Raw genomic sequence first — 17,841 nt, 5'->3', positions numbered from 1 at the left:
CAAAGTAATGAGGCTGGTATGACTACATGTTGGTTTGTAAAATAAAAGCTAGACTTATTTTAGGACAAAATGTTGCATATACAACATTAACTGTTTAGCAGTTTTATATAATTCAAAATAAGTGATTTACATCTTCAGCAGGTATTCAAAATTTTCTCTATCTTGTGTAATCAACCCATTTTTCTTTTCTTAAACCATCCTAAAGAACTGGTGGGGAAGGGCAGAGAGTTGTGAAAGGATTTGGAAAGCTCTGGAAAATCCATCCTGAGTTTCAAACTAAACTTCAAAAAGTGAAGTCTACAAAAACAGAATATGTTGGTGTCATATACAGTTTTATCCTCTGTCTCCTCTCACTGTCACCTTCCTTCAGGATGCAAGCTCTTTCTGGACTCACTCCTCAGTTCTGCAGGTCATTTCAGGACATGATAAAGGAATATCTTTTCTCACTTCATATACGGGATATATTTGATATACTGGAGGCTACCCTACAACAATTCTTTAGTTTTTAGAGTCATTTCAAAGAGACCAGCCTCTCTTCTGTGTACCCCTGCCAGGGAGCCTGTAAAACCCTGAAACTCAAGAACCCACCACCAAACTTGTTCTCTTTGAGAAAGGTTATCCTCCTTACTTAAGCATGTTTGCTCTGGGAGAACATACATAGAATGATAAGATAGGAAAGGAACCCCAGTTGAGGCAGCTGGATCTTGAGGTAGCACCTAATCTATCCCAGTCATTCTCACAACAAGAGAGCACCAGTCTTTCTCATCCTCTAGTCAGTACAGCTGCCCTGAAGACCCACGTTGGGCCTATGGTGCAGACAGGACAACCTGGGTCTTCAGGCAGTGTATGCCAAAAAAGAGATGCAGGTTGCTGTGCAGGAGACACCTACTGTTGGCTAGCTCTCTTGTTATGAGAGACTTCATGTATGCTGCAGAGGGCAGGAGAGAATATTTCATGGTTTATTCCAGGACACTGGGAAGACCCTTACAGTCCACTCTTTCCATTATAACTGCCCAACTTGCCATCTTTTCAAGTTGAATTTATAAACTATAGTTTTATGTTCTTCCTTATTCTGTTTAGTCCCTCCATGGAAACCTCTCACCTAGAAACAGCTTTTCCCTTCCAGCACCCAGCCTCAAGAGTTGTATACTTTTCTCTGTGATCAAAATAGAGAAGAGAGTAGATTATAGGCTGTGTTTGAATTAATAGTGAAATTCCTTATGTTTGACCTTTTCCTGGTAAAGAAGAGGTCACTCTAAAACCCATGTTCTTTGCTGCTGTGTTCTAGTTATCATATACTTCTTGAAACCAGCTCACATTCTCAGATTCTTTCTAGAACCAAGCAGGTATACTTACACAGAAACACAAGTAAATAAGATAAAGACAAATAAATTTCAAAATAAGTCTTTCTCTATCAGTAACTCATTGCCACAGACCATTTCTTCCCTAATTCCCTTTAGGGGACCTGGCCTTTTCTCCCCTCTGAATTTTTGGGAAAGCACTTGGATAAATAAAAACTTAGAGCTTATTTTGCCATCAAAAGACGTGGAGAAATGTTTTCTTCTTGCCTAAGAGGGATAGCAGGACAGGCGTTTAACCACTGTTCTGACTTTGAAACTCAAGAGATTTATGAGAAGTAAATGAAATGAAAGTATTAATTTTCCTTTGCTCCAAACCGAGATTGTGCTAGGTGCGGTGAAGAAAGGATCACTTCTTTATCATCATATCCTCAGCACTCAGCAAAGTAACTGCATATAAAAAGCATCAGAAAAATATTTGTTGAATGATTGAGTGACTTTAAAATTGACCATACCCTCAACAGTTTAGACACTGTTGGAAAATATTGTCAGATTATAAAATATTACAGTAGAAGCCCATTTACCTGAACATGATTGGGTTATGGATAGTTACTCAGTAGGACATCATAAACTCTATGTATTCTATAAATTGTGTATGTTAAACATTTTAACTCAGACACCAGTATTCAGATCTTTTAATGTAGTGCCAAAGTCTTTTCTCTGGAAATAAGTGTCATAGCTGGAAATTGAAGTTTCATGACATCTTTCTTTAATAAATCATACTTAGTACATTTGTTCCCTTATTTCCAGGAACTTGAGTCAGCAGTAAAACAGTTTGAATGTAGATACATTCTAGATTTAAATGGTTTTTCTTTTATCGCACCAATAATTTAATTTCACAGTGACAAAATTTCAGTAGTTTTTTGCCTTTACTAAGTCTTATATATTCAATTTAGAGTCTTCCCCTCAATTCTAAAAATATCAACCCTTTTTCCACCCTCATTAGTTTATGAATTGAATAATTACTATGAAAAGTACAACAAGTATAAACAAGTGGGAATGAGTACAGCTAGCTCTTAGTAAGCATTAAACTCAGCTATTGAGATAAGACACATGACAGCATAACAGAAACTAAACTATTAGCCATGAATCAGTGTGTCCAGGGCATTGGTGGTTTTCTTTTATAGATGAAATGGAGAGAGAGCATTGACTCATCCAGAGAATAAATGGAATCATTCAAGAAAGATTCTACAGTATTTTATTAAGAAAATTGCAGTAAGGGGGCTTAAATAGGTAATCCTTTATGAAATAGGTAATCTTTTATGAAATAGGTAATCCTTTATGAAATAGGTAAAATCTGAGTTGAATTTTGAAGGATGGTTAATGTGTATATAATTTGAGAAAGAGTGTTCTCAGGAAGGGGATGAAGTCACCCCCCAAAGCCACAGGTTGATATTGGGAAGGGGAGAAATACAGCAAAGGTGTGATTTAATTTAAAAAGCATTATTTCACAAGTCTAAAAACCCAGTTGCATTCATAACAAACTTATTAAATGTTTTAATTTGGAGGTAAATAATGAAGGAGATATTAGAGTATTACAAACAAGAGTGTAGGGGAAGCCACCTGGCTCAAAGAGTCAGCCTGAAATGAGGAAAATTGGGGGGACAAAGGAAAGGCCCGGGTAAAGCGTTAGCGCAGTGCTTTCAGTGTAATCCTCTTTTAATCAGAATATATACTAAAAACTGTCAGGTAAGATTTTGTATGAGTGGAGAATTCTACAGCTTAAGAAATTTGAAAACTATGGATTTAGATATATAAGCCAAATGTACATGTTACAAAATGTTGTCAAACTGAAGAATTTGATTCCCAATAATTAGACAAAGGTTCAGCTAAAGAGAATCATAAGCTCTTTTTGGTTTAGGGGGTTTATTTGATAATATTTGATTTATGCTTTCAATTAGTAGAAAATCAATATGGATTTAAATGTGGGTGATTGAAAATAAATATTGAATTCTGAATATTAAATATGAGTGAGTACTTGATTCACTTGTAAATAATTAAGGCAGCTATTCAATATATGATAAAATAATAGAATATTTTTAAAATCTGAGAATTCTTCAAAGCTTCTTAAGAAAAACAGGTCTCACAAATTCAAGATCTGTTATGTCATTGCTGTGTGATCATCTTTTGTACCTTTACTATAGCCAAATTTCATTCACTTCTCTGCATCTAAATCTGCTTTCTTTTGGAATTCTGTCACTTTCTTTGACAATAAATTTTCAAATGTATCCAGATTCAGAATCACTTCAGAAAAGTATATTTATAGTCTTCTGCAAACAAACCAAAAAATTTTTTTAAATTTTAAAATCTGAGACTTAACAAATCTCTTTGTATATTCCCATTTGAGGATAAAAGTGTTTTTCTCCATATTTTTCTCCATACATCCTGTGGATATACCTAGAGGGTGTTGGATATTTGCTTCCCTTCTAATAAGGAAATTTTTTAAAGTTAAAATGATAGTTTCACATTTGAAGTACAGCATGTTTGTTTGTTTGTTTTTGTCATGAAATATTAAGTAACAAAATCAAAAATCCTCTACACATTCTCTTCTAGCTTGAGCAGGAACTGTTTTATGTGGGTTGACACCTCATATACTCTTGAGTTTAAGAAGTTAGCTTTATCTGAGAAGTCACTATTTTTAGGTCCAGCTGTAATGCTTCTAACTTTGGTGTGCAGAGTAGTGGGTGCTTCCTTTCCCAGAAGGCTCTGTATTCTCTACATGGGCAGGTCAATTTGACGTAAAGCTACCTACGCGGAGCAGCAGGCCCATTGCAGCCCGTTTCTTACTTGAAAATTATGAGCAGGTCTTGGGAGCCACAGGCTTTACTTGGGAACCAGCTGCATGTCAGTATAAGCATGGATTGTGGTCTCTGGAGGCTGGGAGAGCACAATGCTTGAACTTAATTTCTTTGGGAGATAAAGAAGAAAAAAATACCTTTCTACCTGACAAGATTGACACCGTATAAAATCTGACTATCTTCAGAAGTGTGCTGGACAGTTGCTAAGTAAACATCCACTTTTCAAAGATGATGATCAAGGAAACATCTCTACGAAGGGACCCGGATTTAAGGGGAGAGTTAGCTTTCCTGGCAAGGGGCTGTGATTTTGTTCTCCCGTCACGGTTTAAGAAGCGGCTGAAGTCATTTCAGCAGACACAGGTTTGAAACTTGGGTGTTTCTTTTAAAATATTTTTATTACTAATAAAACCACCCAGTGAACTAACTTACAAATAATTTTACAGCTCACTTGATATTAGATCAAGGAATTAATCTGTGTCCTCTATTCAGCTATTTCCAGAAAGCTATTTGTAGAGAGATTCCAACAGGTTTAAAAATAGACCTTCTGGACCTGAAGTACAGTACTCACATTTTTCTCTTGTAGAGAGAGAATCCAGTTTTAGAGACAATAAATACAACTTAACAAATATTTTGTAATTTAGAATTTTTCATAAAAATATCTTTGAGAAATTAGAATTTCCATATTAAAAGCCTGTTTGCACTTTGAATCAGTAGACTAAATTTGTTTTAACATGCATACATCCGTAATTAATCTTTTTTAAAAAGGAATATTGATCCTAATAATCATGGTTTTTTGAAAAGACTATTTTTACATATATCAGCAGTTGTGTGTGTATGATATACTGTGTATAGGTAATAAAGCATGGCAGTTACTTCTGGGTTGTGAGAGAATGTCTTCCCTCAGCTGTGAGGTTGAGTCATTTCTGTCTGCAGAGACCATGCTTACTTGCTCACAACCATAGGGATAGTATCTCATGAAACAAGTTGCCTAGCATTGAATACAGTACAAATTGTGAGCCATATCATGACGGACATCCAGAATCCAGCAAGAAACTACAGTTTCATAGTTATTCTGACCTACAGTAATTTCAAATTATTTGACTGAACCATGTGAAATTGCTTTTTTAAAAACAGGTTAAAAATGGTCAAATATTGGAACTGCTACAGTAACATAATAGCATTAGGGTACTGTTCAGAATGACTATCTAAATGATACTGTAAGGTTATGGAGAGCTGAGATACTTTGCACAGCTAATTCTCTTTATTGCTTTTATTGCTCTTGTAATCCTAGATTTGAATGAAAAAGTTTCATTAAAGTGGGCAGATGCTAAACTTAGTAAATCTGACAAACTTTATGTTACTGTTTTATTCTATAGTGTTGTAAAGTGTCAGTTTTATTAAACTCCTTTAAGGTTTAAATTATACATCTCCTGTTGAACTCAGTGAAAAGTAAATCAGTATACCTGAAAAGTTCAGAATAAATGCATTCTTTCTCTTTCCCCTTTAAATATTAACATCAGTTTTATTAATATGGAATTACACAGTGAATTAATAAATACTTGCCTATTAGTGAACTGCTCTGTGTTAAGTATACTGAGGAAAGCAAGGTAGGCTATTATATAATTGAATAATTTCCAATTCAAATTAAAACTTTGACAGATAGCCTGGGTTTGTTCTGAATGTCTCTTAACTTCTGTCAAAGCAAAAGCAAAAACAATGAAAGGCTTGCTCTAAACCTTCTCCAGTAGTGGTGTGTTCACTGGACTATTGAGTTTCATCTCCACTGGGACTGTGGCCTTAATCCTATGGTCATAACTGCCCTGAAGTCATCCATAGCTGCCCTGGCTGTCACACTATGGGCAACGTTTTGGGGAAACAAAAAAGACTTTTGACAGTTGTATGCTTGTAGTCTCACAAATCTCTTTAGAATTTTAGAATGATAGAAAGGAAATGACAATACAAATGACCTAAGTAAAGCTGCTGAAGAATTAGCCTTATTTTAGAAATTTAAGAATGGTTTCTTCTGTTATTGACTCATAGGACTATGTAATAATAGTTGTGGGTTTAGCACCAAGGCAGAGAGAAATATTACTTAGAATAGATTATTAGTTTGTTGACTTGAAAGTAATGTGTAAACTTTAAATTGCCTTACAAGTGTAAATTATTATTTTATTTGTTATTGAAGCTGAAAGGCCATGCCACGTTATGTTTAATCTTTTGAGAACCCCATCCTTTGGCATCTTTGAGCCGTTTCCCTGTGTTACATCCTGTAATTTCCTTTAATCCTCACAACAACCTTCCAAGAAGAATGGGTTATAATCTATTTTATTACTGAAATTATGAAAGGTTAAGTAACTGTCCTGAGGTCACAGAGCTAGTAACCCATCACTGTTTTTTGTTAAGTTTTTTGTATTTCATTGGCATCACTTCCCTCTGCCACTTCTTCCTTGACTATTGCTTTATATGGGTAATATCCTTGTACTGCAGCAAAGGCTTGGTGTGACAACTGACCTTCATATCCTTAATAGTGTTAATATATGAGCAGACTGTACTCTGTTAATGTCAGATATTAACATGAAAAATGGGCCATGTTTAACAAAAGTAGGAGATTAAATCATATTTATCACATATTTATGTGAATGAAGCCTATCTTCCTATAATACTCATGCTTTTCAAAGGTAGCTAAAAATTTTACCCTGAATTTAAAAATCATATTATAAGTCCATATGTCAGAAGGGAATATGACATTCAGATCTGCTTCGTACTGATAAACTATTGTTCAGACTTTAGGAATGGCATTAGGATATAGTTTAAGAAAGATGAACAGTGGAGTAATATTTTGAGTTCATAGGGAATTAAAATAAATTTAGCTAGTCAACAGTCATATCCATTTTTCATACTTTATGTAGCATCTAATAGTACCATGCTCATGAGCTTTGATAGATAATTTCATCAAAATTAAGAATAGAAATTGATCTCTGAAAATCTTCATGAAATCTTTTTTGCTTTTTCTGCTAGGAATCTTGGAACTAAATTTAGTCTTCATTGGTAAACTACACTTACTACCTGAATAGTAATGTATCTCCCCTCCCCTTTCCCTAAATCATGAATAATCTTCATTTCCCCATTGCCCCCCACTTTTTTTATACTGTCCTTCCTGTGTCTCTTTATGGTTTACCACATCAGATTCTTTTTGGGAAAAAGGATGATATAAACTATTAATGAATTAATAAACTGTAAAGAGGATTTGGCCATGGTGAAGTTAATGACCATGATCTTTGCCTATTGGAGTCTACCAGGAATGAGAGAAATGTGCATCTTAGAAAAAATGGCATGCCCCTGGCTGAAAGTAAATCAGCCTGGGAGAAGATATTCTAAAACTAAAATGCTTTAATTTTTTTAACAAAGACTTTCTCTGCTCAGACACTTGCAATGATTCTACCTAGATAAAGCCAAACCAAGGAAGAAGGTAGAAGGACCCCCACACACAATATATTTTAGATCTACGTATTTAAAGGGAACTCATTCTATCTGCCTGTAGAAGGACAGGTGAAAATGTATAGAAAGACCAAAAACAGTCTCCAAGAAGAATTTGGACCTAATCCAGGTCCAACAGACTGAGAATTCACCTGGAGATCCTTAATATGTCAGCTGACATCACTCTTCCACATCACTCGTGGAAAACATACCGTAGGATTTTTTAAGCACAGAACTGTGTAAATTCAGGTTTTGGCAGATAAGTAATGTATTGATTGATTCAGTGTAGAAAAGCATTCCCTCAGAGCATGCCTGCCCCTCGTGTAGAGTGAGCTCTTCATCTGTACTGCTTCTAATTGTGTTTCTTTTTAATATTTAACTTCCTATTACTGGTGAGGATTTTCTAGTAATACATACTGTTTAGAATTTTTGTGTCTCATATTTTCCTTACAGATTCAAAATAAACCAGAAAAGAAACCTGGAACACCACTTCCACCTCCAGCCCCCTTTCCAAGTAGTCCCCGACCTCCCTCCCCTGTTCCTCACGTGAATAATGTTGTGAGTGCAGCATTATCCATCAACATTCCACGGTTCTACTTTCCTGAAGGACTCCCCGATGCCTGCAGTAATCATGAACAAACTCTAAGCAGAATTGAAGCTGCTTTCATGGATATTGAAGATCAGAAAGCAGACGTTTATGAAATGGGAAAAATTGCAAAGGTAATGTAACTACTAAATGATGTATAATCTCCCTTTCTCTAGCTATCTCAATCTCCCTCTCTTTACTGCCTCCTTGCTCTCTATTTTTAAGCATGCATAGGAGGGTTTTTTTTTTTCCACATTGAAAAAAATATATCTGATACTGATGTATTAGCTGTGATACAATTTGAAAAAAAACCTAGTGGTCTCCCAGTCCAACCTCCCATTTAGTATAGGAATTTCATTCATAGCATCACCAAAACATAAATTTCCTGCTTGAGTGCCTTCAGTGACAGGAGACTCACTCTCTTGCCAAGCAGCCTGTTCCATCATTAAATAGGTTTACTTACTAGAAAAAAATCCCCTTGTTGAATACAAATCTCTTTTTTCATTCTCATACGTTGATCATAATTCCTTGCCCTAAAGCCAGGGAAGGAACTATTAGGCCAACTCAATGCTGGGATTCTTCTCAGAAATAGATGGATTTGTTATTGCAAGTCTTTGATACTTTTCAATACATCCAGCTGCTTCTAATTTAAGCTCTTAGTCCCTAACCCTTGGACTACTGTAGCACCTTTGGTAACTGGATTCTACACTTCCAGCCTCCTCCTAGAACAGTTAATACTGAGCATAACCACCAGTTTATATTTGATCATGTCATTCCCCAGCTCAGCAAAATGCAAGGATTCCTACCATCTATAGCAGCAGTCCCTAACCTGTTTGGCACCAGTGACCGGTTTCATACAGAAGACAATTTTTCCATGGACCAAGAGGGTGAGGAACAGATGGTTTAGGCAGTAACGCAAGTGGTGGGGAGCCGCAGATGAAATTTTGCCCGCCTGCTGCTCACTGCCAGCTGTGCAGCCCAGTTCCTAACAGGCTAAGGACCAGTACCAGGATTTGGGGACCCCTGAACTATAGGAGTGCTTTGTTTCATTTGGGTTCTGTTTTGATCATGCACGTACACTATTCTGAAGAATCAGATCCAGCCTCAGGATTTAGCAGTGGTCTCAAACTGCTTCAAGAGACAGAGGGGTTAACAGGGTAAGGGCTGCATATGGACAAGGAGACAGCAAGTGGGAGTTTCCAAGGCCCCATGCACCCTTCTACTCGGAACACTATCTCTATCTTCAGGAAGCATATTTAAAAGCTTGAAAAGTACCACTTTTGAGGATAAAATCCAAACCACTATTCCCTGTATCCGCCTGACCACCTGCGCCTGCCTCTGCATCTGGGCTTTCATGCTTCTCCCCTCCAAAATGGACTTCTACCCTCCACTCCCACATCTCCTAACTGTCATGTCCCCTCTGCTTTCCTACTTCTAACCCCAGAATATTTGTTACTGCTGTTAATTTGTAAGTAGAGTGATTTTCAAGGAAATTTAAAAGAATTCTTATTTTTTTTTTACTCCTTTTTTCATCATCCCCCAGTCTTGCTTTCTTGTTGACACCTTAGGTGTTTCTAGAGAAAAACAAACTCTTTCATTCTAGAAATAAGATCTCACTTATTTCCACTCTATTGTAATATGAGGAAACTGATATCCCACAAGCATGTACCTGAGATCACAGTTTGTATGTGTCAGGAGACATGTCCTCTGACTCCTGCATCATGCTGTTTCTACCTTATCTCCCCTGAAGTGGGCTAACATAAAATCAGCTATTTCTGCTAAGCAGTATCCACTCAAATAAATTATAGGTTCTTTCAGGGCATTTGCAATTTTTTACCCCAAGCTCTGAGAGATGACTATTTTATTATGAATCAAGGTGGTATATTATCTGAATGGGCTGGAATGTTGAACCTAAATCCAAGAGAGAGAATTTAGCAGAGATGAATGAAATCTGTATTTGGAGATAACATGTTAATCACAGAAATGCCAAACAGGGTATGTCTAACATAGCAATGGTTTGCGTAAGAGAGACAGGAGGCTTCATGAACAAGTTTGAGCAAACAAGCAGGAGAAACAGCAGATTGAGCACTGTGGTAGTTCCCTCTTGCTCTGCTGGGCTCCCCACATCTGGAGAGCCAATCCAAGGGATCAGTGCCTCACTGTCAGAGACCTGCAGCCTGCTCTGTCTTGAAGGTCTCAGGTCAACCTTCCTCCTCTTGAATATTCCCAGCCCCTGCCTGAGGAGCTTTCCTGCATGCTGCCTCTACCCTCCTGCTCTGGCGCTCCCACCTGGCTCCTGGTAGCCCTCCCTGCCTGTGGCTCAGTGGCCCGCCAGCATTCCACAGTGAATGTACACTGAGAGGACAGCAGGGAGCCTGAGGACTCCACGTGGTCACAGGGAGTGTAGGAGAGAGTGTAGTCAGGTCAGGGAAGGGGTTGGTGCTGGGGAGTCAAAGGGAGGACTTTCCTGTTCACAGACAGTGGGGATCTATCTGTAGGTGGCATCAGGAAAAACTGCCCGTGTTACAGCTGACAACACAGAGAAGTTTAAAAAGAGAAAACTGGGGCTTCCCTGGTGGCTCAGGGGTAAAGAATCCGCCTGCCAATATACAGGTTCTATCCCTGATCCGGGAAGATCCCACGTGCTACAGAGCAACTAAGCCTGTGTGCCAAAACTATTTAGCCTTTGCTCGAGAGCCTGAGAGACACAACTATTGAAACCGCATGCCCTATAGCCCATGCTCACAACAGGAGAACCTACCACAATGAGAGAAGCCTGTGCACCGCAACTAGAGAGTAGCCCCTGCTCGCAGCAACAAAGACCCAGCACAACCGAAAATGAATTTTTTAATTATAAAAAAAGATAGAAAACTTGTTTAGCCATAGTAACAGTCATTTACATAATAATTTAATGTTTGTACCAAATTATCATGTGGCACAATAGTCAGTATACACATACATATCTGATTAACTTGTCTGAATTGTGCTTGACTGTAGTCCTAAATTCCATTCAGGGGTGCTAAGCATCTGTGTTCATTGCCCTCAGACCTTAATTGTCAGTTTAGGTAGCAAAGTGAACTAACATTGCATGTAAGATGAGGACGTGTGTATGATGACCTCACAAGTACTATATTAGCTCATTTTATTGGATTTTATCTCTTTGTTCTTAAAATCATTTATTTTAAAAAATTTATTTAATCATGTCCTCCAGTTCGCTAGTTCCACATAATCCAACTTGTTCTCGGCTATGGCCAGTCTGTTAGGACTCACTACACCAGCCTTTGCACCACTCTTTGTTCTGCAGACTGTCCTAGCTCCTTGGAGAGATTGCTCTCCATTTCTGATTAAATTCTTAGTGTAGTAGTTTGTATTTTTTTCCACAGCTTTATGAAGTGATGGAGAAGAAACGAATAGAGAATGATCTAAGAGGGACAAAAGCAGCATAGGAACAGAAAGTGAGCAACAACAAGGAAAGTATTTGGCACCACTGAGTTTTAGCCTCTGACAGGCTTGAGGAAGAAGAATGAAACTATCTTCTGAACTGTATAGAGCGCTCCAGCTCTTCTCACTAGCTGACATAGCACCGTCTTAACCCTCTTGCCTGTGGCCTATAAGGTAGCCTCTTGGTACCTTTATTTCTTTGTCTGCAGAATGAAATAAAAATATCTGCCCTCTTCTGTATGGGGTCATGTCAGGACTGAATGAAATAACAAGCATGAGACATTTTAAAATGTTAAAGAACCTTACAAATATTGGCTGAGCGTCTCTTCCTACATATCATTAGACAACTTGATTTCAGTTCTTTATATTGTTGGGTCATTTTTAGATGAAATTATAGGTGTTAATCAAGTTTTCTTGGCTCCAGCAACACTGACACTTGCCTTCTCCTCTAAACCTGTTTCCTAAACCCATTTTCAGCATGTCCTGTACCTCCTCACTTGTCATCCTGTCTTTTCCTTTGTGAAGAGCCTTGACATGAGCTTGTTCTCTCCTTTGTTGTAAGTCTCTATTCTGTTGCCCTCAGATTAATACTGTTTACTTTGTTTAGGTTTGTATTGATTTCCTGGCTCATTTTATCGTAATTCTCTGTTTTTAAGAAGATGAGGGCCAGACATACATTTATTTCTTAAATAGCGGGAAAGTATACTTATTTTCTCTGATTTCAGAGCAGTTTTTATTAATTTATTTTATTTTGGCTGTGCAGGGTCTTCCCTGGGGCATGCAGGCTTTCTCTAGTTGTGGCACACAGGGGCTTCTTTCGTTGTGGTGCATGGGCTTAGTTAGCCCACGTCATGGGCTTATTTTCCCAGCCAGGAGTCAAACCCAAGTCCCCTACATTGGAAGATGGATTCTTAACCACTGGACCACCAGAGAAATACCTACATTTTTAAAAAGCAGTCAAAGTATAATATTTGCAGCCCTTGCCATCCACTGCCTTTCCTGTTTTTGCATTTAGTATTTTCTCCAAGGGCTTGATAACTTTATGCTGCTCAACCCTTGGCTACTCGGGGTGTCCCACTACAAGAAAAATAGGTCAGTCCTTTCACACCCACTTCAAAATATATCTCAGTTCAGTTCAGTTCACCTCAGTCGCTCAGTCATGTCCAACTCTTTGCGACCCCATGAACTGCAGCACGCCAGGTCTCCCTGTCCATCACCAACTCCCGGAGTTCACTCAAACTCACGTCCATCAAGTCAGTGACCCCATCCAGGCATCACATCCTCTGTCGTCCCCTTTTCCTCCTGCCCCCAATCCCTTCCAGCATCAGAGTCTTTTCCAATGAGTCAACTCTTCGCATGAGGTGGGAAAGTACTGGAGTTTCAGCTTCAGCATCATTCCCTCCAAAGAAATCCCAGGGCTGATCTCCTTCAGAATGGACTGGTTGGATCTCCTTACAGTCCAAAGGACTCTCAAGAGTCTTCTCCAGCACCACAGTTCAAAAGCACCAATTCTTCGGCACTCAGCTTTCTTCACAGTCTAACTCTCGCATCCATACATGACTACTGGAAAAACCATAGCCTTGACTAGATGGACCTTAGTCGGCAAAGTAATGTCTCTGCTTTTGAATATGCTATGTAGGTTGGTCATAACTTTTCTTCCAAGGAGTAAGCGTCTTTTAATTTCATGGCTGCAGTCACCATCTGCAGTGATTCTGGAGCCCCAAAAAACAAAGTCTGACACTGTTTCCACTGTTTCCCCATCTATTTCCCACGAAGTGATAGGACCATTTGCCATGATCTTTGTTTTCTGAATGTTGAGCTTTAAGCCAACTTTTTCGCTCTCCTCTTTCACTTTCATCAAGAGGCTTTTTAGTTCCCCTCTTCACTTTCTGCCATAAGGGTGGTGTCATCTGCATATCTGAGGTTATTAATACTTCTCCCGGCAATCTTGATTCCAGTTTGTGTTTCTTCCAGTCCAGCGTTTCTCATGATGTACTCTGCATATAAGTTAAATAAGCAGGGTGACAATATACAGCCTTGACCTACTCCTTTTCCTATTTGGAACCAGTCTGTTGTTTCATATCCAGCTCTAACTCTTGCTTCCTGACCTGCATACAGGTTTCTCAAGAGGTAGGTCAGGTGGTCTCGATACCATATCTCTTAGGTTTCTGCCTTTGGGTCATAATAAATTTGTTTTTTGTTTTATATATATATATAAAAGTATATATATATATATATATATACTTTTATATATATATAAGTTTATTTATTTTAATTGGAGGCTAATTACTTTACAATACTGTATTAGTTTTGCCATACATCAACATGAATCCACCATGGGTATACATGTGTTCCCCATCCTGAACCCCCCTCCCACCTCCCTGCCCATCCCATCCCTCTGGATCATCCCAGTGCATCAGCCCTGAGCGCCCTGTATCATGCATCGAACCTGGACTGGCGATTCGTTTCACATATAATAATATACATGTTTCAGTGCCATTCTCCCAAGTCATCCCACCGTCGCCCTCTCCCACAGAGTCCAAAAGACTGTTCTATACAACTATTCTATATTCTTTTGCTGTCTCGCATACAGGGTTATCATTACCATCTTTCTAAATTCCATAAATATGAGTTAGTATACTGTATTGGTGTTTTTCTTTCTGGCTTACTTCACTCTGTATAATAGGCTCCAGGTTCATCCACCTCATTAGAACTGATTCAAATGTATTCTTTTTAATGGCTGAGTAATATTCCATTGTGTATATGTACCACAGCTTTCTTATCCATTCATCTGCTGATGGACATCTAGGTTGCTTCCATGTCCTGACTATTATAAACAGTGCTGCGATGAACATTGGGGTGCACGTGTCTCTTTCAGTTCTGTTTCCTCTGTGTGTATGCCCAGCATGGGATTGCTGGGTCATATGGAAGTTCTATTTCCTGTTTCTTAAGGAATCTCCACACTGTTCTCCATAATAAATTTGTAAATATTAATCCGAGTGATTTGCTACTCTTTATGAGCTGACATGTACATTTTAACAAAGTCTTCTGAATAAAAATCATAACCCAAGGAAATGAAAGTGGTTTAATAGTGGATGTAGTCCCACAGGATGGTAAGTGCACAGGCCCTGAACGTGTTTCAGCTGAGCTGGTGACCACTTCCCAAGGAGGAGCTAGACGATTCCTGATCCCTTCCAATTCTGAAAAATCCATAGTGACTCTAATGTTGGGAGCTTCAAGTACTTTGGCAAGCCAGTCCCAGTCTCTCTCTATATTTTCTCTCTCTTTTGGTGGCTCTGCACCACCACCTCCATAATATAGGCTGTTCTTTTAATTTTCCCAGCAGTTGCCAATAGCCTATCACATATAAGAGCATTTTCTTGGCATACTACTATTCCTCATGAAAGGGAGACTTGGGATTGGGGAAAGTGGATTTGACAGTAACCACCCGAAGTATATTAATTGTGAGCTTTGTACCGTGGCAATCATAATTTACACAATAAACAAAATCCATTTGGTTGCTAAGTAACAACTTTCTCTCATTCTTGACCTCAGTGGAGGTATTTGACCTCTGGACTTAAGAAATTTTAAATTCCACCCTGCTTACAGAATGTGATTGGGTGGCCCTGGCAGAAGCAATCTCTTATTTCTGCCCTGTACTTAACTTACCACCCTTGGCTTGAATCTCATCATCCATGTCCTCATCTCTGACATGAACCCAGCGGTCCTGGGCGTTCTCTCAGCGTAACTAATCTCAGATGAAGTACTGTTCAGGCTTCTGTAGGATCCCCTATGCACAGAGGCCCCACATCAGGAGCAGCTTCACCTCAGCCTAATACAGATTCACATCTAGTCATCTACCAGAGGAGAAGCTTCCCTTTGTAGAATAAGACTCAACAGTCCTATATCTATTAAGAATATCTTTATCCCTTTGTAGAATAAGACTCAACAGTCCTATATCTATTAAGAATATCTTTATCCAGTAATAAGATGTGACTCTTTGAAGAGCTTCAGATTTGGGAAGACATTTTATGTGTGTATACAAAATTGGGAACATGTGGAGATTATTTTTCTGCTAATATTTAGATATTAATACTTGGAAGAATTTTCCCTCTAGAAAAAACCAGGTAAATCTGGTATGAATTATTTCTTATAAAAGGATAAGAATAATTTTTCTTTATTATTTTTAATATAAATTCATTTATTTTAATTGGAGGCTAATAACTTTACAATATTGTATTGGTTTTGCCATACATTGACATGAATCCGCCATGGGTGTACATTTTTCTTAATTGAAAGAAAAAGGTTTTTTATTGAGAAGAAAATCATTATCTTTAGGATATTGTATTTTAGTTCTTTCTAAGGCTGTTATAATATGTTGTGATTGGTGATATGTTCTGATATATAAATAAGAGATAGCATTTTAATTTTTGCCTCCCATCTTTCACCTGAATTGTAACCATTTAAATAGATTTACAGCTGTTTTCTAAAACAGTCCAGGCTTTTCTGTTTCTCCTTGAACCTGGGACCTAATAACACAGTAAGCAAAGGAGAAAAGAAGAGAGAGGTTAGAGCGTATTGATACCAAGTAACTGGGCAGTAAAGGTGGCTGTATTTTTCTCCCATAGGAAGGGAGGCCATTTACACAACCAACACATTCAGTCACTTAATTTTTCTTTCTAAAAGTAGAAAATACATGATGTAAGAGTGGTAGGAAGGGAGGGAGACTGGTTGCTTTAACTATAAAATTTACGGGAAAGAAACATCACTATAAATGTACTTTAAGAAAAGGCAAATGGATATTCATCTTCTTCGTGAAACGTGTCATCCTCTTGTATTGTTTTCCCTCTGTCTCACTGAATCTACCCCAGCTGATGTATCTGCCTCCATCCCAGTTTTGCTCCCCCAGGTCCCTTCTGTCCACCTTGGCCTGAAGGGTAAAAGCCACAAAGGCCCTTTCTTTGGCCCTGTCATCTCTTCACTGCCCCTTGGCTCACACTGCATTTGTGTTTTATTTGCAGGCCTGCGGCTGTCCTCTTTATTGGAAAGCCCCCATGTTCAGGGCTGCAGGGGGAGAGAGGACAGGATTTGTGTCAGCACAGTCATTCATCACCATGTGGAGAAAGTAAGTAAGAGAGCAGCTACTCGAGCTGGGCAAGGAATTATCTGGTCCTCGTGACATGCTTTATAAAGGATGCTAATTTTACTCATTATTAATTTCCCCCTTACCCTTTGTTTCAGCAAGTAAAATTCAATGATTCACAACTTTTTATGCCCACAAACAAATTCTTTCCCTAAACCTTTATCTTACATGTCTCTGATTGTTAAAGCAGATCCAAAACTACTTGTTTAATAACTATTTGATAATTTGTTAGTTTCACTTGTTAACAATATGAGTCTTAGGATTTGACTCTTGTAGCAGTGATATAAATGCTCCTTTAAGGGGAGCAAATCATACATGTCACATGCTTTCATTCTCATCTGATCCAATTTAGAATTGTATCCAGTTGATTTATTAAAAATAACTGAATTCTGGGACTTCCTTGGTGGTCCAGTGGTTAAGATTCTGTGCTTCTAACCCAGGGGACGCTGATTCCATCCCTGGTTGAGAGTTAGGATTCCCAAATGCTGCACGGCTGAAAATAAATAAAGGCCTTTCTTTTAAAAAATAACTGAATTCTAATAGATTTTAGTCATTACTTTTTGAAAGCTCCAGTTAAGGAACAAAGGGTTAGTATATTTATAAAGATACTCCTGGATTTTAATATCCTGACAAGTTCTCTTGAATTTAAATCCAACTTTCTTCTCGCTTTTATTTTTTCTCCCTTCTTTCTTTAGAAATTATTTCTTGATATATTTATGCACAATTTAAAAGAATGTTATAGCTTGCCCCTTCTACCTCTTTTAACTGATCAGCCTTCTCTAAGTATGTTGTTCTCACTTTCTGGGCTGGATACCCTTCTTGATGAACTACTGGGAAATGCTGTTCATCTGCCATCACTATCATCATTGTTATTTAAAATCAGCATATAATAGCAGCAAAACTCAGTTTAAAGATTCTTCTAATCCTTTCCTGCCACCTCAAAGCCCTTACTAGTATAATGCTTGAGAACATCATAGGTGATTAATAACTATATTCTTATTTTTAAAAATCTAGCCACAAGTTAAGTTCACCAAGTTC

General features: G+C 38.1%; 1 protein-coding gene across 5 annotated transcripts in view; it reads left to right on the top strand.

Annotated features, from left to right (window-relative positions):
* Nucleotides 1-17,841, top strand: part of PPP2R3A (protein phosphatase 2 regulatory subunit B''alpha) — a 239,841-nt gene that overhangs the window by 82,940 nt on the left and 139,060 nt on the right. For 4 of the 5 annotated variants that reach the window (XM_069564768.1, XM_069564765.1, XM_069564769.1 and 1 more), the window contains 2 exons: nucleotides 8,087-8,353; nucleotides 16,682-16,785. In XM_069564768.1, coding sequence (XP_069420869.1) covers nucleotides 8,300-8,353; nucleotides 16,682-16,785 — 158 coding nt within the window. In that variant the 5' untranslated portion in view covers nucleotides 8,087-8,299. Of the gene's footprint in view, nucleotides 1-4,032; nucleotides 4,517-8,086; nucleotides 8,354-16,681; nucleotides 16,786-17,841 lie in introns of those variants that run through there. The other variant, XM_069564767.1, reaches the window with a different exon arrangement.

This window comes from Ovis canadensis, chromosome 1 (genome assembly GCF_042477335.2).
Source record: "Ovis canadensis isolate MfBH-ARS-UI-01 breed Bighorn chromosome 1, ARS-UI_OviCan_v2, whole genome shotgun sequence".
In the NCBI taxonomy this organism is placed as follows: domain Eukaryota; kingdom Metazoa; phylum Chordata; class Mammalia; order Artiodactyla; family Bovidae; genus Ovis; species Ovis canadensis.
This window is presented reverse-complemented; position numbering and strand designations above follow the sequence as displayed.